The 23,454-nt window shown below is 39.2% G+C and overlaps 1 protein-coding gene across 1 annotated transcript in view; it reads left to right on the top strand.

Annotated features, from left to right (window-relative positions):
* The window catches only part of LOC103474938 (calsyntenin-2), a 280,107-nt gene that overhangs the window by 247,156 nt on the left and 9,497 nt on the right, over positions 1–23,454 (top strand). Inside the window, exons 10-15 of the mRNA XM_008426222.2 lie at positions 4,523–4,689; positions 8,489–8,637; positions 15,734–15,945; positions 19,470–19,640; positions 19,731–19,876; positions 21,510–21,633. Coding sequence (XP_008424444.1) covers positions 4,523–4,689; positions 8,489–8,637; positions 15,734–15,945; positions 19,470–19,640; positions 19,731–19,876; positions 21,510–21,633 — 969 coding nt within the window. The remainder of the gene's footprint in view (positions 1–4,522; positions 4,690–8,488; positions 8,638–15,733; positions 15,946–19,469; positions 19,641–19,730; positions 19,877–21,509; positions 21,634–23,454) is intronic.

Below are 23,454 nucleotides of genomic sequence, written 5' to 3'. Positions count from 1 at the left end.
GTTGTCTGACTGACTTCTGAAGCTTCTGCTCTGAACCCATTTTCAGAGTAGAATTGCTGGAGTGATTATCTGCATTTTCTAGCTTACTGGTTGGGTTTATATATATATTTTTTTTAAAAAAGGATTCAGAGACTGATATAAAGTTCTCTCGGTAAACGGCTTGATGGAGTGTGATGGCGGAGTAAATAAAAGATTTGTCAGCTCTAAACAGTTCCGTGATAGTCTGCTGTATTTAATTCAATTTAATGATTTAATTTCATGGTTCATAACACACAAATGGCGAGTGAGCATTGTCTAATGAGAACAGATTCTGTTTGGACCATAGCAAATAAATTTCATGTGGAATTATTGTATTTCATGTGTTTACCCAAAGGAGCCATTCTGGTTTATTGTGACAGGATTCTGAGTGTGTAAAATTTGTAATTAAGCCTGCTGTTGACAATATCAGCAGACGCTAGCATTTGGGATTTCATGTTTAGCACCATAATAATACGTGTGTTCAAAAAAAACGTATTTTCTGACCTGAAGGAAACTGGAATTTTATTTGCATTCTCACAATTGAAGCCTATAGTTGACAAACATAGATAGACAGAAATGAAGTATGTGTGAGCAAAGAAAGCCCAGGACTTTCCATTTTTTTATTCTCAGTCAGTTCCTGGTGGATTTGCTGATATGTTTTAGGTGTGCAGGGCTCATTTATGCTTTGTCTTGAGCTTTTTACTTATTTTTATTTCTAATTTTCATGGACTATGCTCATATTTTGCTCTATCACCCTTTAAAGCATCCAGGATTAATAATGGTGCGCTGACCAGGTCTTGTTGCAATAGGGCTTCTTTAAAACATAACACTTTCTCATCTTTGCTTCGCCGTTGGTATGAGGTTCTCTTTCTTGGTATGCTGAATTTGGTTTACACCAATCATGTCTCTAGCTCTGGTGTTCAACTTTAGATTAATATATCCAGAGAACAATATTCCTGAGGTTGGAGTAAGGATTTATTAGACATTTCTGGGTGTTTTGGAGACTGTTATAAGCTTGCAGCTTGCTTTCGGGATTGAACTTGCATGGATTGGTCATACATCAGTATGTTGGCAGTTGTTTTAAATGTCTTTCCCCTGTGGACACTACAGTGGAATAGCTGATTTCATATTCTTTATACCAGACTCATGAGCTGCTGTAATCTTCTTTCTGAAGGCCTCAGATACCTCTTTTAATCTCAACATGATGTTTACTTTGACTTCAACAGTCAGGAGCACATCAGACTAAATCTTTGAGGGCAAATATCCTGAAAAATGGTGACTAGGTTCCTATCATGAGCATGTTATGTGACTTTATGCATATCATGTGGTAATTTATTCCTCGCCAAAAATTAGCTTTTATTGTACTCAAAAGTTTTTTTTTTCTCTTTACTTGAATTTCTCAGTAATTGTAAAAGTGATATTAAATATCCGTATTGTGCTCGAATATGTTAGAAAACACGCTGGCTGTCGCAGGGTGTGCTAATTGTTTTACATAACTACATTTGAAACGTGTTCATGCATAAACATAGACATATTACTTCAAGAAACTTTTAATTGCCACAAATTTGATTTAGCGCTTTCCCTCGCTAAGTTTTAATTTATCTTGTACAACGGCAGCTCCTTCTAAAAATGCATTTTCACTCTTTCACTTGTTTCTACTTTAATGAAAAGTTTCTTCCTCCCACCTCCTCTAAAACCAGAGAGCAGGTGCTGGCTGTGGCCTTCTCTCACAATCTGCCTCTCTCACCTGTATTTATTCTCTGACCAGTTCCTTCTCAGAAGTGTTTGATATTTAGAGTGGCACAATCATCTTGCCACCTTCTTTGCTTTCTCAGAGTGTGAAATCACACGCCGCTGCCTGGCCTCCCAACTTCCCGCCGCCAGCAGCAAGCATGCAGCCAAGATCTGCTGGTGATTGCACTTGAGCACAAATTGAAACTGATATACCTTTATACAAAGTAAATTGAATAAATATAGGCCCACAGCCATGGATGCATTTATCCACATACTCTAAATCACAGTGAGTGCGAACTCCCATTTCTCACTTACGTAAGTAACAGTCCTGTTTCCAGCTCTGCCGTGCCTTTTCACTCTTATCTGCTTCTGTTTTGGAGATGAATAAAAATAATAGAGTGAAGATGTGTAGAGCAATAAAATAGCTCTCACTCAAGTGGGATGATCATCACCTTCATCATCCTTATCGTGCTCCCTCTCCCTCTCTCTCTGCAGTGTCTTACTAATACCCTCACCTCAACTTTCTGTCTTTTAATCTGCTGTTGGGGACCTTAATAGCTTCCCTGACTACATCGTAAATTGATAACATCTGTCAGGGTGGGACTGAGGGACAGTTGGATGTCTTAAAATAACGGACTGCTAGAAAGTGAGTCTAGAAGAGGAAGCAGGTGAAGCGTGACAATAACCGAAAGAATGTGTTTAATATATGGGATTCAATATGTGGTCATGGGATTTTGTAAACACGTGGACGGAATTTATTCTTCCCACGTTCCCATAAGCACCGAGGTGGGATATCAGCAGCCGCTTCACAGGAAAGATAGAGATAGTCATGTTTTCATGTAGCTGCTCAAATGGAAAACAATTCTCCATCTATTGCAGCAGAAACACACACATGACTCTGCAAATAACCGTACAATACAGGATCCCTGCGTAGAGACTAATGTTTTGAATTCAGGAAGCAATTGCCAGAGTTGCTGAGTTTCAGCTGTACAAAATGGATATTCACACTACAGTTTCCACTTCTCTGCAATGTTTCTATGCATGATAGGTTTGGAAAAAGTGAAAAAGCTGGATTGTGTTCAGCTTTTTTATAGTTTTAAACCCAGGTCATAATTTATGACCCAAATAGGACTGAGCAGCACATATTAAATTATAAACATAAGCCACGAAGATTGTATTTTAAAACAATATCTCTTTTACACACTGTATAAAAAATATAAAAAAATATAATCAAATAATAGTAGTTTTGAACCAGCATCATCATATAAAACACATACATAGTCTGTGGTCATCACACATTATTTTAGAAATAAAGTCAAATATGTCTTATAAAACAGGCAAATCTATAGCCATGTGCACTGACTGGCACATTATATTCTCTGATTTTGCACATCTAAACTTACAAACTAATCTCAAACAAATTCAAACAACAATCAATGTGGGAGGAAGTTTGCCATGAGACTGAAGATCACAAAGATTTGTTTGGAGACAAGATACAATACAGGAAGTTTGTTTTACCTTGCTTATCAGTCATTGCTTTGCTTCATCTTCCCCTTGTTTAATTCATTAATTTATTTATTTTGATGCGTGAGACAGGATTCGTTATCTGCTTTTTGCCAGGCAGATAACGAATGAAAGAAATGTTCTTTATTTGTAGTTCTCCATTGGATTACTTCCAGAATTAAAGAACAGCAGAGAAAGACAGAGGAAATAAATGAAAGGAATGCAAAGGTGAAGTTTGATAGGCATAGCTACAGTAACCTTTTAGCTAATGAATGGCTTGGAGGCCCTTATTGCTGGTTCTGGCCTTTATGGGGTTCAGAGGACAGACTTTAAATGTATTGACTTTTTCCTTCCCTTTATTTAGCCTGAATAGGGAGGCTGAATATCACTTACTGCAGGGCCCTGCTGCTTTATCGCCACATGGAGAGGCATAACTGCTATTTGGTCTTTGGGATCCAAAGGCTCAACAACATACCTGATAGTTTGGCTCATTTCTTCTTGTGCCAAACCCTGTTATCTTGTTCTCATCATTTTAAATTGATGGTTTTGTATAAATGTCATCAGAGGAAAAGGGCAAAAGGGAATCAAATGTGTTTATGTATACCAACATCTTGCTTGAGGTTAGCAATCACTGTGCTACTATTAAGGTTAACTCACTAAAATCTGTTAAATATTTTCCATAACTTTACTGATCAAACACACATAATTTTCCTTATATGCTTACTAATGGTCTTGTAAATGTAGATTTACTTCAAGCAGTATTTGATACTGGTGGAATTGGGCAGCAGCTCCTTCTGTAGGAAACATGCACACATTTACCTGATAAGAGAACATGCTGTGGTGTTCAGACAATTAGATTTTAGACTCATCAGTACAAAGAAGCTTTTATCAGAAGCTCTGGTCTCAGATTCTTTCTGACCTTATTCTGACTGTCATGTTTTTTTTAGGGAGCAAAGGTTCCCTCCATGCACACCTTCCAGTAAAGATGAACTTCTGTTGTCTCATTCTGATTGAACAAACATGAACTGTCATGTCAACGGTAGCAAGAACCATGCCTTTCAGACTTTCAGACTGAACTTACTTGCCGTGCCATACTTGAGCAGGTTGGCAGTTGTTTGGAAGACTATTTCCATACAGTGGAATGACGGATGACAAAATATTTTAAGAAACTTATTTCTTAAAATATTTATTCAAAACAAAGCGAATATTAGGGTTTTCCTAATAACCTAATTATGTGGATACTTATGTTTATTATTTGTGCTTGTAGGTGGAGAAGTTACCAAGCCCCGGTTCACTCAGTACTTCCGGGGCAGCTTATCTGGACTGACCATCCGACCAGGGAAGATCGAGAGTCAGAAAGTCATTTCCTGTCTTCAGGCCTGCAAAGAGGGACTGGACATTAACTCCCTTGAGAGCTTGGATAAGAGTATAAAGGTACACACAAACAATCTGAGAATAAAGCAAAAGAAGCCAGTAGTAATTGGGGAATAATATGGTGAAAAAAACTATAAAAATATATTTTAAAAACTTAATTGAATGAATTTTTTTTTTGTCACAAATATTACAGCCCAGATTCATTTTAAATAAATGTTTCATACTGCGTTTGTCTTTTTTGCAACTGGACCAATACAGATGAACACAAAGTTATTCTGAATTACAGTATTAAATCTTATTCTGTAATTAGACTTTCTGTCTTAAAGGTGCCTTTGTCTATCGAACATTAGCAGTCACAGAATGTTTGGATGAGAATAAGAATGATGGGACTTTTACTGTGTCCTTCCCCTATAGCCCGACCCAACTGAACCTGTCTGAAACTTTAGAACCATCAATTTCAGTTTCCTGGATCCTTCAGGGGTTTTATACCTTGCACAGCTTCACAAAGGCACTTTTACTTACTTTAAAGCCTTCTTAGTATCTGAAACAGAAACTAATGGACATTAAGGACAATCAAAAGTCTAGGCTCTTGTTTGTCGTGGTAGTCTTTTACTGTTGTGCCACAGAATTATTGTCATGAGGGACAAATACAGTATGAGAGCTTCATGACTCACAAGTCAGATAATCAGAAATATTTCATATCACATGTTAAGTCTTAGATACCAAGTAGGAGAGAAGTTCAATTCTTACTGATGTTAAAAAGCTACATGATGTAAAGCAATCGAACATTTTCATTTTTAAGTTCTCTCCACTTCCAGTTCTAACCCAGATTATAAAAAGGAGACTGTATAATCAAATAAATTCAGAGTTGATCAATTTTGAATTGAAATCACTGAAACTGTCCAGCAGAAATTTAAACACATATGTTAGCTGTAGCAGAGTTAAGACAGAGATAAAAAAATAGCACATCTAACACCAAATACTAACTTCCTGTGTACAAGCACTAGCACTGCTGTTCTGAAAGCTGCTACAGGAAATGAGAAGCACTCTAAAAATAGTATTAGTTACTGTAAAATTTGTGTATAATTTTATCTTATGAAATGCTGTTTTGTTTTTACCATGTCTAAATGTTTTATAGTTATTTTAGGGATTATGTTTGGCATGTTTCAGTATTTTATAATCACTGATGACATTTCATTAAAACTATCAGTGAACAGCTGATAATTATAAAATAATTAAAAAAGAGACGTTCAATTGATATTATATCCAGTTGAAAATATAATGCTTCATGACTGACATGACATGCTTAGAGCTCGGTTTCCAAGAAGCAGAGGCAATATTCCACAGTCAAATGTCTTGGATGACACTGCTAATCCATCTCATTTGCTTTTGTACTTTTTAAATCTCTGTCTGACAGTAGGCCCTCTGTTTTTACCCCTCTGAGACTTGGGGTCATAATTCAGGTGTTATTTGAGCTTTTGAGATGCTTATCAGCTGCTCCCAGTTGTAAAAAAGACAGTACCTTCAAGATATACATGCAACAAGTGTAAATGTAATTGAAACATGCATAGTGAATCTCTGTTTTTAATGGCTTGTGTCGACCGGGCCTCATTCATCATTTTCTAGTTGCTGCTACTGTTTCTATTTTTCACACTCGCACACACAAAGAACCAGCGGCGAGCAGACCTGAGAGTCGCATCACTCATCTTCCCCCTGCTTCTCTTTCGCAAAAAAAAAAAATCCTTCTTTAACTTGAGCTTTTTCTGCAGCCGTGGATGCTTTACAGCTTGTTCCCGCTCAGAACCTATCCTGTCTACACCGAGACAAAGTTTTGCATACATTCTTCTTGAATGTGTACAAGGAGAAGCACACATTTTTGATCTCCACTTTGAGAGAAATGTTTTGCTTTAAATCACCAGCAGAATCACCAGCTGGTTTTCATGAAACTTATCTGCTTTTCTCTTTCTCTCCCCCCAAATTTCCCTTTGCACCGGCCCGGCTAATCCATCTCCCTGTGCTGTGGAAGACAGGGGGCAGACAAGATAAATGGGGGTTTGTGCACACCCAAAGCTGTCCCCCCCCCTTAACCACCCACCATCAGCTCCTTTAACTCTCTTTTTCATCTTCCCCTCTTCAGTCTTGCTCTCTCCTAAAGCCCACTCTTTGCATAGGTCTCCTTGTGCTGCGATGCAGTGAAGAGATGCTTGGCAACCTTTTGAGACGACTCGGTGGAACGAGGTGCTGGGATATGAGAGAGCAGGGGAGGATATCCTCTTAAGGGCCAGTGCAGTTTATCTTTAGAGTACCATTATATCTTCTTCTTAGCCACACTCATGTGGCTCCAATAAGAGCGCTGGAACTTAGGGAAAGAGTTTATCCAGGGAGGTGGAGGGCTGGCACTTTGCAATCAGAGGAGAATATCCTGCTTAGAGGGAGAGTCTGAGGGAGGTAGGCAGTAAGAGTGGTGACAGAAAACAGGATGTTGAGTGGAGTCAGCAAGAGAAAGGGTAATGTGGATGGGAAAATGACAGGGGAGAGCTGTGGGGAGTGTCACCTTGTCGCCAGGACCCAGTTTGAAGGAATGGGTAGCAATCAGTGCTGTTGCAGTAGGAACACACAAAAGCATCTTGGGGCAAGAAAGTCCTGCCATCAAATATCAAAGGACTGCACAAATAGGATCAGATTGTATAGTTGTTTTTTTTTCTGTTTTTTTCTGTTGTATCCATATTGATACACATACAGTTGTACCAACAATGATCACTGATGGATGTTTTTTCACCTCCTTCTGATTGAAAGTTGCTGTAATGTCTAGAAAAAAATTTGAAATTTTGTAGAACAAACCAAAGTTTATTAGATCAGGACAGCTGGTACTTTTTAAACCAGGCACAGGAATATTGATAGGATTGTTCTTTTGGTTTTGTGTCATATTTTTTTAAATCAGAAAGGCCTGTCTAATGACACTGATCAGACAAACATTATTACTATAAAAGCTGAATTGTAACTTTAAATCCAAATCCTGACTTCCAAACATTTTCCAAAATTCATCCGTATGCCATCTAAATGCTGCTTTCATCTTTTGAATATACAGTATATCCATTTATTGCCACTGAGCTTTTCCTAGCTGTTAGAGTTTGAAAGGCTACATAGTCAATACCAATTAAATGCATTATCTGTAGGTACTACCCTATGCTCATAAATAGTTTACACAACTCTGGAACATACAAATTACCAGTACAAGCTACTTTAAAGTTGTTGAATAACTTCAGTCTGCTTTTCTGCAGCCTCAAGAAGTTGTTAATCCGAAAGAGAAGAAAAACATCTGTACACTAACCGTGCTGCAATCAGATAACTGACAGACAAAGCTATTTGGTGAACAAAGTGGAGCACTTAGCTGCTAAATAGCCACAAATTTCCCACCGGAGTTGCTGCAGAGTTAAGAGGAGAGTGATTATTGGACTCTCCTGTACAAAGTGGCCACAGATACCTCTCCCAGTGATTAATGATGCTGCTCTGCACCTGCTGAATTTGTAATTGACCGTAAACATGTTCACCAACAGGTTCGTAGTTCTCCCAACTCGCTACACCGCCCCCAGGTGTTCAGAATATTACAGTTGTACTCTGTTTTCAGTTTTATTAATTGATCCAGGAGATTCTGACCTGAACTCAGAAAATGACAGACCAGTTAGCGTCAGGAGAACATGACAACTCGGATCACTCTTTGTCCTCCGGCAGGTTGGCCTGTTCGTGACTAACAGACGGATAGTGATGGTTTCCAAAACAGAAACCAGACTGATCCACTGTATAAATGTCCATCAGTTCATTTAACATCTACTTGCTTCTCGTTTCTTCCATCTCCCAGTTCCACTTCAATCCAGCTCAGTCCATTCTGGTGATGGAGGGAGAGAATCTGGAGAACATTAACACAGCTGTGAGGAAAGTTTCCTACATAAACTCCCGCCAGTTTCCCACACCGGGCATCCGCCGCCTGCAGATCTCCACCACCGTCCAGTAAGTGTGTCACCAGCTTGTTCTTACAGTTATTTTGACTTCCATCCGTTTCCCCATCTTCCCTGTGGATTCCTTCATATTTAGCATGCCTCGTATTGTTTCTGGGTCTCTGTGGCTCTCTTGTGAATGTTATTCCACCTCAACACTTCTGTTAAGTGTAACAACAACACAGAAGACGGCCTTGACTAATGTAACTCTCTTTTCACACATCGATTTCCACACGTCTTTCTCTCAGCCCTGTCCCCGTGCTGCCATTTCTTTGGCTGTCACTTCCTGTTAACACACCAAATTGAGTTTGCTGTCGCCACCGGGGGCTAGTTTTAACATCCTCATGTCATGTATTAATAATTCCAGGCGGGTTTTGCTGGAGGAGTCGAGAAATAAAGATGAAAAAACTGAACGTGAATCTGTATGTGCGAAGGAGGGAAGGAGGGAGGGGGAGAAAGAGCGAGTGGCTTGTAAAACAGTCTCCCTCAGCGGGTAACTATTAAAATTCATGATTGTTTTAAATATATGTAGACCCCTGCAGCACAGCCCTGGGTTCCATCTCTCTTCCCTCCCGTCAGGGTCTTTGCGCGGACACGGACCCGAGGACTGTGTGTGCACGCTGCACGGGTGGCTGGTGATAAACCAAAGCCATTGAAGCTGGAGGCATAGCAGTTGTTAAGGAATACATTATGCAAACGCAAATAAGCTTTCATCATCGCATTGGCAAATTTTGGTCAAATGAAATTTTGCTTGCAAATCCTGGACAAAGCTGCCATGGCTCTACAAACAAGCAAATCTAAACTTGAAACTTGGCTTCCTGCCAGAAAATGTTGGCAACTGCATGACAAAGCCTGTCTGGTGAGGATTGTTTAGCAGAAATAAGTTGAGATGCTGAAGGATTTTTGGCAATTAAGCAGGTTTCTTGCTGACGTGTCATAATTGCATTAATACATAGTAAAAATAAGCAAGCGGCACTAATTCCTAATTACAGATCTTTTGACTCGGTAGGTTTTTCTAAAAATGCACAGAAGCATGGAAATGCCATCAACTTTGTTGCTGCTATAAGGGAAACATAAGAAAATCAGTTGGTGACTAAAAAACGGGGATTTTTTTCTATCTTGACCAGAGAGCGTCCAATAAAAATAAACTAGCTAATATGTGAGTGCCTGTCAGGGCGACTGCTTTCTGAATGAGGTGGAAGCTACAGGTCAAAAGTGCCAACGACGTTCTCTGACACTGCGCCATATAGTGCCTGGCATGACAACTATATTAGATTCAAAGTGTCTTAGTGGTCAGCATCTAGAAACACCAGCAGTTTCCAGACAGCGGTCTCATGTAATCGTGGCCTTAGGGTTTAACGTCTTGATGAGAATAAACTGCCTCTGATATTCTTCTGCTCCAGTTGCAATTTTTCTGCTGCAGATGTTGAAATTGGAACCTTAGGATAGATAGAAAAATTATACTGCCCACAAATGCATAAACCCTTATTAACTTATTAACGGCAGTGAATATTTTAATAAAATGGTTTAAAATCATTTGGCGAACTTCTTTTTTTTTTTTTTTGCTCTTACATTTAAAAGGCGAGCATCTGTATTGAGTATTTAATAAACCTAGAGGGGCTTTGCTAATGACCTTTAATTCTACCCATTTATCAACCTTAGACCACTAAACAGTTTGCCTCTCGCCATAGTTGTGTTACTGTTTCATCTACTTTGAGTTAACAACAGCAAATGTGTGTTAAGCGTGTTCTGGATCCTTCTGCTGATCTAATTTTTAGCTAGCGGTTTTACTGCTCCGTCCAGAAGAACGACCAGCAGAAACACTGGCCTGTACCATTTATTGTCAGTAAGTATTAGAGGCATGATGTAAGCAAAATAACTGTAAACACAATAGAATTTGGAAACAGGCTGACCACGAAATGAGATTACTGGCTGTGAATCAGTTGTGTCTGAACTAAACTGCAAAGTTTAAGTACTTACACTCCATCTTTTTTATTTCCAAATAAAAATGCAATAAAAAATAACTTCTCTATAAACAAAACTGAATATTTTAATAAAGCAAAGTACTTTGAGTTTTGTATAAAAAAGGGGACTTGTAAATTATTACAGACCAGAAACAAAAATGGTTCTGAATGTGTGCCTTATTATTTATTATTATTTTTTATTTTTTATTGTTCTAGGGATGGTTTTAGTCAATTCTCATCAACAGTATGGCAGATATGGATCATTCTTTAATCTCAAAATGCTTTATTGAAAAAAGAACATTTTGTTGTAGCAAACATTTTCCATTGAAAGAAGTTTTACATTTTTAAAAAAGACAAAATTATCTGCACTTTGGACACCTCTGCTGTAAATCCAAACAATTAATTTTGCAGGATTAGAGACAATAGTTTTTTTAACCAACTCTCAGAAAATTCACTTAGCTTCTTTTTAATATTAAAAAGTAAAATGTTTACTCACCCTGTGCATGATGTCATGTTTTCTTTCTTTTAATAATGCAATTCAACCTTTCCGTCTGCAACACAAGATAGTCATACAAAACGCAGCTTCTTTGAATATCTACAATAACAATTGGAGATTGAGGGAATAATACTTTTTAAAGAATATATGCTTTTGCACCTCAGTGCAGTTAAATTCATTTTGTATCGGCCTACCAATTAGCTCTGTAGAGCTCAATACATTAACGCTATATATCCCATAATGCACAAAATAGCTGCTCACAGTTCCAGCCATGGGTCCAAACAAGCTTGTGTGAGAATCAGATGTATAAGGAAACTTGCCAGACTTTCTATGTAGTCAAGCAATGGAAAAACTCAGTCAGCCTTGGCTTGTGCACATTTTAAAAATAACATGGGCAAAACTTAATCTGGAACTCTTTCATAATCCATTCGCTTCTGATGCAGAGAGGTGCCTGTACATGCAGATGGACCTAATGGAGCTGCAGAGCAACAGCACACATCAAATTATGACTCCACGGGTCCAGCACAGCTTTTCTGCTCCATTCCCAAAATGATGCCCCAACTGCCTTCAAGCTGCTTCAATGCTCTGCTTGTTTGTAATAGAGGCTTGTGTGAGTGAGCGTACCTGGTGGGGAAGAAGGAGATGACGGACGCACAGAAGCTTTCTGACTGGTCTGTCACTCCAAAGTATTCTAAGGTTTCCACGACTCAAAACCTAACAACACACATTAATTCATTTCTTGCCAAGAAAAAGGCAGAAAGAGCAGAAAAAAGCAACATAAACTGTTATTTTTGTGTGTGTGTGTGTGGGGGGGGATTGCTTGTCTTCTGCAATATCAGCACAAACTTAAGTTTCCATCAGATTTTTATTTTATCATATATTCTGTTCTTACTTGAATATGTTTTTTTTTACAAAATAACTTTTACATGTAATGCATTGCCTCGCCACCTGGATCTAACGAAGCATCCTATTGGATAATTACTGCATGGCCGACTGCCTTTCAGCTGGCAACAAGTTTTTTAACCCCAACTGATGCGATGAGTAGCTTCTCATTTCTTAAACAACCATGTGGAAAGAGACATGCTGTAGTTGTGGAAAAGATGTTATTATGGTAGAAAGGGTCAAATCATTGCCAAGCACCAAGCAGAGAAAACATCTAAAGAGATTACAGACACTACTAATTGTGGATCTTAAACCAGTTTCAGGTTTGAAAGATTCCAGTTAACATATTTTTCCATATATTTAAACACACAACTATAATAAAGATATGACAGTGATATATAGTTGGTGAATATCATTTATGTATTATTTAAAATTAATTGGTCACCCAATTTTTGTTTTTGCAATTTATTAAATATGTTTGCTGGATAATAACGTTAAGCTGAAAGAAGGAAAATTGCAATGCATGATTAAAATCTCAAAATTATTGCGACAGCTTTCCAATTGAGGGTGTAAGTACAACAAGGCTGGCTTTTCCTTCTTAAAGTCCCTCAGTGGTTTTAGAAAGGCTTTACCACCTTCTCAATTTCACTAAATTTCAAATCAATTCAAAAATATTTTGTTTTTTCAAAGGGAAATTTAAACATAACTCACATAATCCAGGCACTTACTCCTTTTCCCAGCATTTCATTTCTGTTCTGATGTAATGGTGGGATCAGTGTGAGATGTTTTTCTTCAAAAATCTGAAAATTGGGGCATTTAACATGTAAAATTTGAATCTATGGGCTTAATTTATATAATTGTAAGAAGAAAAAAAAACTGACTGAACTCTGAATGATGAAATAAAAAGTAAAGCTTTGAAGTTCTTGTAAATCATTTTTGAGTTTAAATGCAAATAAATTTTTTTTTTTAAAAAACAACTAAGAAAGAGCTTGAGATGGGGAAAACATTATGCTGATGTGTGTCATGGATTGGCGTATTGCAGCATAATTTACATCAGGACGTAGGTGGGAAAAGACAGATAATGCCTTGCAGCGTAAACTGTACGTTCCAGGTTTCCAATCCAGGAAAGGAAACATGTCATCGTTTCCTGTAGCTGCCGCAGAGGCACAGTATGGAGGGAAAGCTCTGATGTCCCTCCCACCGACACGTCTGTGTGCTTGAAAGGCCTTTGGTGAAACGTAAAAGCAAAAATCCGGCATGTTTGTTCAGCTCCCACCACAGCATCACCACCAGCTGCAGCATCCATCCCTCGCCCCGCCCGCCAGCTTCCATTCTCGTTTTAATAGCTCCTGTTTTCCATGTGATTGATGTTCAACCTGCAGTCTTCCACCAGTGCATCCGTCAGGCTTCGCATCGTTCCTGTACGCGTACATGTGTGAACATGGCAGATGTATGTCTGTGTATGGGTTACGGATAACGCTTACCCAGGCTTCATTGTAAGATCACAGCTAATTCTAAGCTCTCAACGAGCTCCCACCCATTAAATGTTGCCAGTGGAAGCTGTGTGTTTATGAGGCGGGTATTGAAAACAAGTATAGTCCTGCAGCTCTGATTCTACTCAATAAAAACTAACGTGACAGAATGTATTACCCTCTAAATAACTGTAGTAATTACAGCATAGATCTTTCTACGATGTTTTTTTTTTCTTCTGTGAGCTATCAGAGGTTTGATTGGAGGTTTACTACACCCTCTGGCAAAAAAAAACAAACATGGTGTTGCAGCTCTTGGATGATATTTAGTCTGTTGTAACAAAATAACCTTCTGAAATGTGACTGCAAATTATCTTCTGGGTTTGTAAAATACAAAATATAATGTGTAGGCAACGTTTATTGGCACCCCTGGCAAAGATGGGTTCAAAGAATTGAAATATATTCATAATTTTACTTCAGCAGCATGCTTTGAAACACTAATAAACTCAAACATTGAGTATATTTACAACTAGTGGTAATTTTGCTGTTAATGCTTCCCCACTGGTAGAGCTCAAAATGTTTGGAGCATTCAGAGATGGATCTTTGGAGTTTTGAGTCATAGATTGCTGTGAAAGATGGCTTAGTTTTGTACCTGATGAGCCACGTTTGGGTTACTTTTTCCATTTCTTGTGGATCATTATCCTGATTTGGTATAAGCTACCAGATTTCTAAGAATCCATGGACTCAAGATTCCCTTAACTTTTGAAGTAGCAGGCCCACAGCATGACAGATCCCCCACCATATTAAATATGGACATGATAAGATAAGATAAGATGCATATGAGTTGTCATCCAGGCTTGTGGCCAGACCCAGAAAGAAACAGGCCTGGGCTTTATGTCATACGCTCAGTATGAACAGAAAGTTGCAGATTACTTATGAGATGTTCTTAAAAGCAAAGAAGGAAAGTCTGCATTTAAGAACACTGCTCTAGTTTTATCTATCTGAAAAGAGTTTTAGGGATATAAATATTTATCCATTTTAGTTTTACTAAAATATTCAAAACTGCAATGAGAGAATAACTAATTTCAATGCTTTTACAATTCTTAACCAGAGGTCCTGGCAAATGTTGGGCAGCACTGTTCATAAAAATTAAATATCCCTTGATGTGGCAATCAATTGCAAATACGTATTCACATTAATCATCATCATCATCATCCTGCAATTTGTGGATCTTATTGAGCTGTGACTCTGAGATGATTGACAGGAAACAAGCCCTCAACAGTTTACACAGTGGAAAGGTTACAAAGCTCCTTTAGGAGGGCAAATTAACATGTGGAATGGCAAGAAATGAAGCACAAAAAACAAAACCGTGCAGAATATTGTTTGTTTTTGGTGAAATTGAAGAATCCAAATATTCAAGCTGATATAAAATTCAGATGAAGTACTAATGTATTTGTTTCTTATTTTTTCTGTCTGTTCACGCACATAATCTGAAAAATTATGTGCCAATTAGTGCAACAATATCAAGCATTTTTAGTGGTATGTTTGACAAAGCTAAACAGTTTTCTGTCAAATGTTTACTTTTTTTGTTGCCCAATAGGAAACAACTCATTGTGCGATCTCCATGACCGGTGATTCCATACTTTTGCAAGGAGTTGTACGATTTGGTGCCATAATTGTTTGTTTTGGTTTGTTCTCTTGCTGCCATTACTGATTGTGAATTTTTCCCCCCCTTTGATTTTGCAAAATCAAAAAGAGGGAGACAGTTTGTAGTGAACAACTTCCCAAATCTGGAGTCTGAAAATAACCCAGTAAAAAGTTTTAACGACCAGAACACTAAAGGGTCTTATGGATGCTGCTTCTTTATCTCGTGTGAACCTGAAAGCTCCAAAGCTGCTGTTACGACTGAATTTGGGGGACAATAAAATATGTCTTAATTGCCCCCCATTTGGGGACAGTACAGAATATTTCTATTCTCAAAGCGATTGTAATATTAGTTCAAAACCTTTTTCCTTCAGCACTGATTTTTAACTCTACTGTTTTCATTTGGGGACAAACGAAATGGAGCATCCTACTATCCTCTTTTTTTACTCTGCCTGTGGTCCAAGCTTTGTTGAAGTGTCTGTGACCCTGAACCCCTGTCGCTTATCAAATAATAGTCACAAACTAAAACCTCACTGTGACACAGCACAAAGAAGCGCCGTTTTGATGTCATTTCCACCAACCTGTGCTTGGTGATTCAGCCCGCTGTTCTTTTCTTCTTCGTCTCACTCCTTTGTTCCCCTCTGTTTGGTCTAGGTGTTTTGGTGAAGACACGTGTATCACCATCCCCAGCATCGAGGCGGTGGTGATGGTGCTGCAGCCCAGTGAGCCCAGGATCACCATCAGTGGGGTGGAGAGACTCAGCCAGTCGGCCTCAGACTTCAGAGCGGCCGGAGGCGTCTCTCTATTTCAGGACCTCCACATTATCAGCACAGTCACCAGGGCAGACACCGCCCCCCGTCACACAGGTAGGACCTTTCCACACACTCACACTATGATTTTGTTAAGGCTACATTCCCTATTTTGTAAGCCCCTGAAGTCCACATTGTGAACACAAGCATTCCAATCTCTCATACAACATGGAAGAAGGTCTGACTATCTCACAAAGTTTTTAGATTGAGTGTGTACCTCCCTCTAGGTGGAAATCTGTCTTGGGTAAATATTTCAGCAAGTGTTTTTCATATTCATGGTGTGTTCGCTCATTCATGAAGCCCACCAGCACATTCACATATCACCTGTCTCGCTAAGCAAACCTTCAGAGAAAGATAAACATTTCATAACACCTCCTGAGACCGTGGATAAGCAGATGCTGCTTTCATCCGCCGCATCTGCACAATCCGTCAAGTCAAAGCATCAAACCACCGTGCTCTCACTCTCACAATGGCAAATTCTCCAACTTGGGATACAAGTTGTTTTTTTTTTTTTCTTAAACATGTAATGAGGACAGTCCTTCATGGTAAATTGTTTTCAAAAACAGTTACCATCTGTTCATGTACGGTACTTTGTAAAAAATATTCACACCCCTTGAACCTTTCCCCATTATGCCACAAACACAAACTAATGTTTTTTAGTAAGACTTTTACTGTAATAGACCAGGCTGCATGTTTTTTGAGACAAGGGGAGAGAAAAATATAAAGTCATGACTTTGACTTTATTTTATTTCCAAATGTTTGGTATGCGTTCATATTTAGACCCTCTGAGTTAATATAAAACCAACTTTGGCTTTGGAGGTGTGTAACCACCAGTTTAGTACATCTAGAGACAAAATGTTCTGCTAGTTGTTTGCAGAATAACTCAAACTCAGATTGTCTGGGGAGAGACTGTGTTATCTAGGAGCACTGTGAGACGTTTAAAGCTTGGAATATTACGTTCTAACCAAACCCAGCTGTAAACTTCTTCATAAGTTTACAGCTGGGGCCACGTGGACAGAGTAGTCGTCTTGTGATTGGAATGTTATAGGTTCGATTCCAGCTTCCTCCTGCCTCATGTCGATGTGCCCCTGGGCAAGGGACTTAACCCCAAATTGCCTACCGATCTGCGTATCGGTGTATAAATGTGTGAGCGTTTGTGAGTGCGAATGGGTGAATGTGACTCTAGTGTAAAGCGCTTTGAGTGGTAAAAATGATTGGAAAAGCGCTATATAAGTTCAGTCTATTTACCATAACTTTCTCACTGACTTGTCTGTTATGATCCTTGGCCTCCATGATGCCATTTGTTCTCTATGGTTCTCTAACGAACCTCCGAGGCCGTTAGAGAACAGCTGGATTTATACTGAGACTATGTTTTTGTAAACACACCTTTTGACAATAAAAAGTATGGGTGGGAGTTACTACCATTAGTAGTGGTTGTTGTAAACTTTACTACAAATATGAAGATCCATTTCTTAGTATTTGATCCAGGAAATTGGTTATTATAATGCAAATGTTAATAAAATAATAAAGACAAATATCAAAAGCAAAGAACACGAAGTCAATCACATTTACAGAGGATATGTGATTGGAAAAGAAGTGGAAAGAAGTACAACTTATTTGATTCCACCTCTTCTGCAAGTCAAACATAATTAACCCGAAACAATTTATCTCCCGTTAAAGTCCCGCTGCGATCGCTCACAGAGGCTTAAACCTGCATAAACTGGAAACACAATGACATCCAAACACAAGCCTGAGAGAGCTGTAACCTAAACGATGCCCCTTTAAGGGTGAGCAGCTCTTCTCAGCAGCAGTAGCTGCGGTGAAAGCGAGAGCCTTTTGTTCTGATTACTCCCCACCATGTTGAGTCATTCACCTGCAGCAGAGTCCATCCATCCCTCTCTACACCAGTCTGCAGGTATTAGTCCCTCCAGTTCCTCTTTATCACTCAGCAACTGCAGACCTCCTGCCGCTAAATACGGCCTGTAGCTGCCCGAGGGCTGATTCTTTCTGTTGCGCTGCCTTGACCGGTGGCAAACGAGTGCGACTGTTAAATCTCACCAGCTCCTGTTCTGTCCAACGATCAGACCACAGAGGCAAGAAACCGCCCGCCTCGCCTCGCAGCCCTGCCGCTGGCAGTCAATTAGGAACAGATAAGCGGGGCGGGAGGGAAATTTTATCCCTCCATTGTGCGTAATGTGTGAAGGAAGAGGAGCGGAAAGTGGCTTTGCTTTCAGGGAGTCAGAGGAACTCTTTTTGCAAGTGAAATGGAAACTACGGCTGGGAGGGAAAGATTAGCAGCAAACCAGAGAATGGAGAGAACGGAAGACGGATGGATGGGAAGAGTTTATAGAAATTTGTCAGGGAGGAGTTACATTAAAGTGTCACAATGGGTAGATTGTGTGCTCTGTCAAAGCCTAAAGGATTTAAGATAAACTGCGGATTTCTTTTGCGAGACATGCCCTAAGTTTCTTTTCTGCGGATGTTTATGACACTTTGTCTCCTTGCCATTGGTTTGTCTTCTACTTGACCTGACACAGCACTTCGTTGCGTCTTCCTCCCACTAATTCCCCAAGATGTCTTTTTCCAGACTGATTCAGATGATTCTGAAAGTCACCGTCTTTTATGCTCGATACTTTGGCACTTTTTCCCCAGCCATCTGTCTTGTCTCAAATGTCCTTCTTTGCTATAGAGGTCACTGTTTCCTTGTTCCTTTGGTGTTCAGCTGCTCTCTCAGGCTCTTTTTATCTGAACTCTTTTCTTTGTGATCCTTCCTACAATCAGCTTTATATTATGCTAGATTCCACTGTTGAAGGGTGTGTGGAAGATGGAGTCATGTTCTGTTGGAATTTTGATTGATCAAGTTTATTTCGTTTCACTTTTTTTTAATTAAAGGAATAATTATTGGGTGTAATGATGCATATTTTTGCTTCAACATTCCCAGCATTACATTTTGTTTCCATTTTTGTTTTTTCTCTCAGGTTTAGTCTGAGAAATCCCTACAGTTCTATTTTCAGTCCTAAATTGTTGTTTGTAGTAGTCAGTAGTAGTATTCAGGTGCTTATGCTGTAGAACATTGGCTTTTCTTCTAAAATAACTGGAAAAATATCTGCTAACTTTAGCAGGTTTTTTTATTCTTATTCTCTTCTTTGTGCTTCCAGTTCCTCTTTGACCATTTACCAATTTGTCCAAAATCCTTTGCTTGTGTGATTATTTGCTGCCGTGAGACTCTGGCCAGCTGGCTAATTATTGCATTAGCATGAAAAATGCTAGTTCATAACCTTTGGGCTATTTCAGCTCCACGCATTAACAATATGAATATTCCACACACTAATAATGTAATTCTGATTTATTCATAATATATTATGCAACTATACATACCTGAACTTTTATGTATGATTTTGACCTATTGTGGACTATTCCAAAAATAAATTCAAAATGATGTTACATAATCCTAACTGAATATTTTTGACCGGCGTTGTAAAGGAACAATTTATAACAAAGGTATCTGCCAGCGTAAAATCTCTTCTGCATGCTTAAGCGCCAAAGAGTAAGATCTTACCGTGATGTTTCTGTTTGCAAAGCTCATCAACCCGGCGTCCTGGAGGAGATCATCCATAACTTGGACTACTGCGACATTCTTGTGTTGGGGGAGGAGCTAAACCCAAAGCAAGAATCTCTCCAGCTGCAGCTGAGCTCGCTTCTGGGAAAACACCTCGACGCAACCAACTCCACGTCCGGCATGTCCATATATGGTAGGTGACCGAGATCAAAACCACTCTGTTGTGCCTGCTGCATGTATAGAATACTTGTAGCAACAACACCTCTACTGTCCCTGTTCACAGGCGTGGACTCCATGACAAACTATGAGCAGGTGATCAGACAGGTACATTACTACCACCTGCAGCCCGGACAGCTGACAGAGAGGAGGTTTCGCCTGACCTGCTCAGAGCTCAATGGCCGCTACACCAGCAACGAGTTTACCCTTGAGGTCAGCCATCCAGCAGCTTAATAGAGTTTTTTTTTTCTGTATTATTTTTGTTTTCTCTGTAGCTTGTTAGACTTTTTATTGTTTATATGCGCTTCACCTGCCGTTATTGTGCCCCTGTGGGTCATTTTGACTTGAAATCATCAATTTGTTGATAGCCGAGGCAATAACAAGCAGCAAAAATGGGGTACATGGTTTGAATCTAATTTAACATAAATGCGACTAAATGTTTGCTTTAGGTCTAAATGAAAATAGTCTCAGAAACAAAGCTGCTCGCGGCAGACATTTTGAGGACTACAATGAGGATTTTAAGAATCCACTTTTAGAGGACAGCTTCATTCCCTGCTTCTTTGAATCTCTATAGCTGAGGCAAAAAGAGTGCAGGTCTGAATGGCTCACTGCAATATTATAGGCTCAATAATGGCAGTTACACAAGCATCAAATAGGACATGAACATGACTTTCACCGGCTGCAGCAATACAGATTTTCAGAATTGCTGTTGTTCGCCATCTGCAAAAATAACAAGAAACCAAATAGTTGTTTTCTCTTTTCATCACATTGTTTGACATCTGCAACTAAGCCAGAAAGCAGAAAGGTCAATGTTAGATAATCTGTTGGTGCAAATAAGTCTTAATCAAAATAAAAAGTTGTCATGTCCAAACCAGCATTATTACAATTTTACTCAGTGCTTTGGTTTTAGCCACCATATAAGGATAACAACATGTGGATAAGTCAAGCACCTTGAGTCAATGTTCCAACATAGATGTAATGTGGAGAACATGCAGAGAACGGAAAACTAAAGTGACATTCTCACAAAGAGCGCCGTCTGCGACCTTCACTACGTTTCTATCTATGGTTGCCATGTTAGACATAAACCTGGGAGCTGCTTGGAGAGGTCCGACTTTTCAATTTCAGGGGCCATTTGTCTTTCATTTCTTGCAAATTGAACAGTTAACATACAGATCAATGATCAATATGTGAACCGAATTACTGGAGATCTAAATCAAGCCATTTGTTCTGAGTTTTTAACTTTTTTGTCATTGACAGGAAACATTAGAATCCGCACATTTTCTTATGACATGATATAGTCAAGGAAGCTTTATGGTAAATTTGAAATAGTAAATGTAAAATTAATAGTAACAGCAAGTTCTCACATGTATCAGTATTCTTGCAAACTTCACTAAAGGGCATCCACAACATTTTCTTTGTCACATGAACTGGACCAATTGGCAGTTCAAGAGAAAAAGAGAAAATGAGTTTGTTGCACATTCAACAGTAGTCAGACAGCTGTTTCACATAACAAAGAAAGGAAACGGAGCATCAGCTTGTACATCTTTTTCCTCCGAAGCATTCTGCACCAGGTCAAGATCACATTTATTTATATATAACACGTTTCCAAACACTCAAGGTGCACAAAATGCTGCACTTAGACAGCCTTTTCTAGCAGCAAAAAACATTTACACATGATAGCTGCCGGCTCTTACCTGATGAGTGAGTCACAGTTCGTCTTCCTGACTGGAACAAAAATTCACTTTCTTCTAGCTTGCCTGGAGGAAACCTCTGTTTGGGTTGAATGGTTTAAACATTTAAAGCCAGGAATCCTGGTTCAACCTGATTTCGTTTGTCCTTCCACCAGGTGAGCGTCTGGCACAGCTCAGAAACAGAGGAACACATCAGTCACATGGTGGCCCCGCCGCAGTACATGCAGGTGGTCCACCACCCATCCATGATCAGCGACCTTTACCCCAACCATGCTTCAGGTAGGAAAACACGTTTGTAAGATTTCAGTACCAAACAGCAAAGCAAGCGCCGGTTGCAGGATTTCAGTTTTGTTCCCATTTCCATTTTCAATGTATTTTAATGGGATTTGTGTGAGGAACACAAAGCATTGCATTGTTATGAAATGGGGGGGGGGGGGTCATGGGGGAACCACACTTGATCTCTGGAAAATTTAAATCGAAGTAATTCTGAAAGCCTGACTAAAAAGGCAAATGAATCAAAAATCATGTCAGCTATCTGTTGTGGGGTAAAAATGTAGAGATCCAAAAGAATTCCTTTTTCTAAGTTTGTTTATGACTCTGTTGCTCAAGGGGCTGCTTTCGAACGCCACTCTTGCTCTTCCCTCTGAGCATCCGAGTGGATTCTACTTAGAGTCCTGGAGAGTTCAGTGGCTGAGGCTGTTAACAGAGCAGATAGCTGGAGTGTGTGTGTGTGTGTGTGTGTCCGTGGAAGGAGGTCAGAAGAACAAAGAGGGCGGAGAGCGGCTGAGCAATCAGCGTATGGCAAAAAGCTAAATACTCAACAAAGAGAGATCCCCAACTCTTTAGGCACATGTGCCTGCTGCTGTGGACTCGCCGTATGTTGAGTGCGTGGAGGAGGTGGTGATGCTCTTGTGCGAACGGAGACTTTCTGCATGAAGCACTACTCAGAAGATCAAAGGCCCTGAATTTGGTATGAAAATCTACAAACTAGACTGAATCAAATGATCAGTTGAAGAGTGCTCTGTGAGCCGTAGTCTCATTAACTGCACGCTTCCACTCACCAGGAAGGACTGCTGGAGAGAGGGCCGGCACAGAGGAGTCACGCATCTTCCAGGCGGCTGGAGATCAGAGTGAACCAAATAAACAACTTCAGTACCAGAGCCATGCCTCAGCATGTGCTGCAACATGATGATGTGCCTTTGTAGCCCTCCGTCACAGGCTTTCCATAAGTAGAGATAAGTCTAATGTAGATTAAATATGATTGTTTTTGTATGAGGCAAAAAGCAACTCTTCTAGATAATAGATCTATTTGCAGTGTTTAGATTTGGGTACAGCCTGATCTGATTTAACAATCAGGCTGTACCTAGCCTGATTGTACAGCCTGGGGGGCGGGGGGTTCAGGATGCTAAAATACACAGTCTGAAGAGTATCTGCTCTGTTTTCAGAATAAAATATTTTGCACTCAAACATGGTGAGTTGTACTGGCATGCTCACCATGAGAACTGTACACACTTCATTCAGAATGTTTAATTCTAGACTTTAACCTTAAAATCTGATTCAACAAGCTCGTCTAAAAGGGTTATTAGTAGAGGTATGTGATACTGCATATTTTAGTATTGATCTAATACCAATTAAATACAAGGATGGTATTGCCAATGCCAATAACGATATTTTTAGTTTACGCTTGACATATCGTCAAACTTCTGACTTTTAGGTGCTTTTTGTTTTCTTTTGTTTCTCCTTCAGTTGTTTTGTTCAACTCTAGGACATACAGTAATTTAGACCTTATTAACATGCTGATTTATAAAGAATTAACAATAGAAAAATCAAAACATAAAATACACAATTGCAAAGTGCAAAATAATATATGAGAGAAAATTAAACCAATTTGATTCATGACAACTTGAGTTGTTATACATCTTTTTGCTTGCGCTTCACATTTAAGTGCTTTCTTGTCTTTTACATGAAATCCCAGTATAATACATTGTGTGTTTGTAGTTTGTAACGATGTGATGCAAAGGGAAAAAATGTAAGAGCCTATGATTTTCTTTCTGCTTGTATATATATATATATATATATATATATATATTTTTTTTTTTT

Source organism: Poecilia reticulata, linkage group LG13 (genome assembly GCF_000633615.1).
Source record: "Poecilia reticulata strain Guanapo linkage group LG13, Guppy_female_1.0+MT, whole genome shotgun sequence".
NCBI classification, from domain to species: Eukaryota; Metazoa; Chordata; class Actinopteri; order Cyprinodontiformes; family Poeciliidae; genus Poecilia; species Poecilia reticulata.
This window is presented reverse-complemented; position numbering and strand designations above follow the sequence as displayed.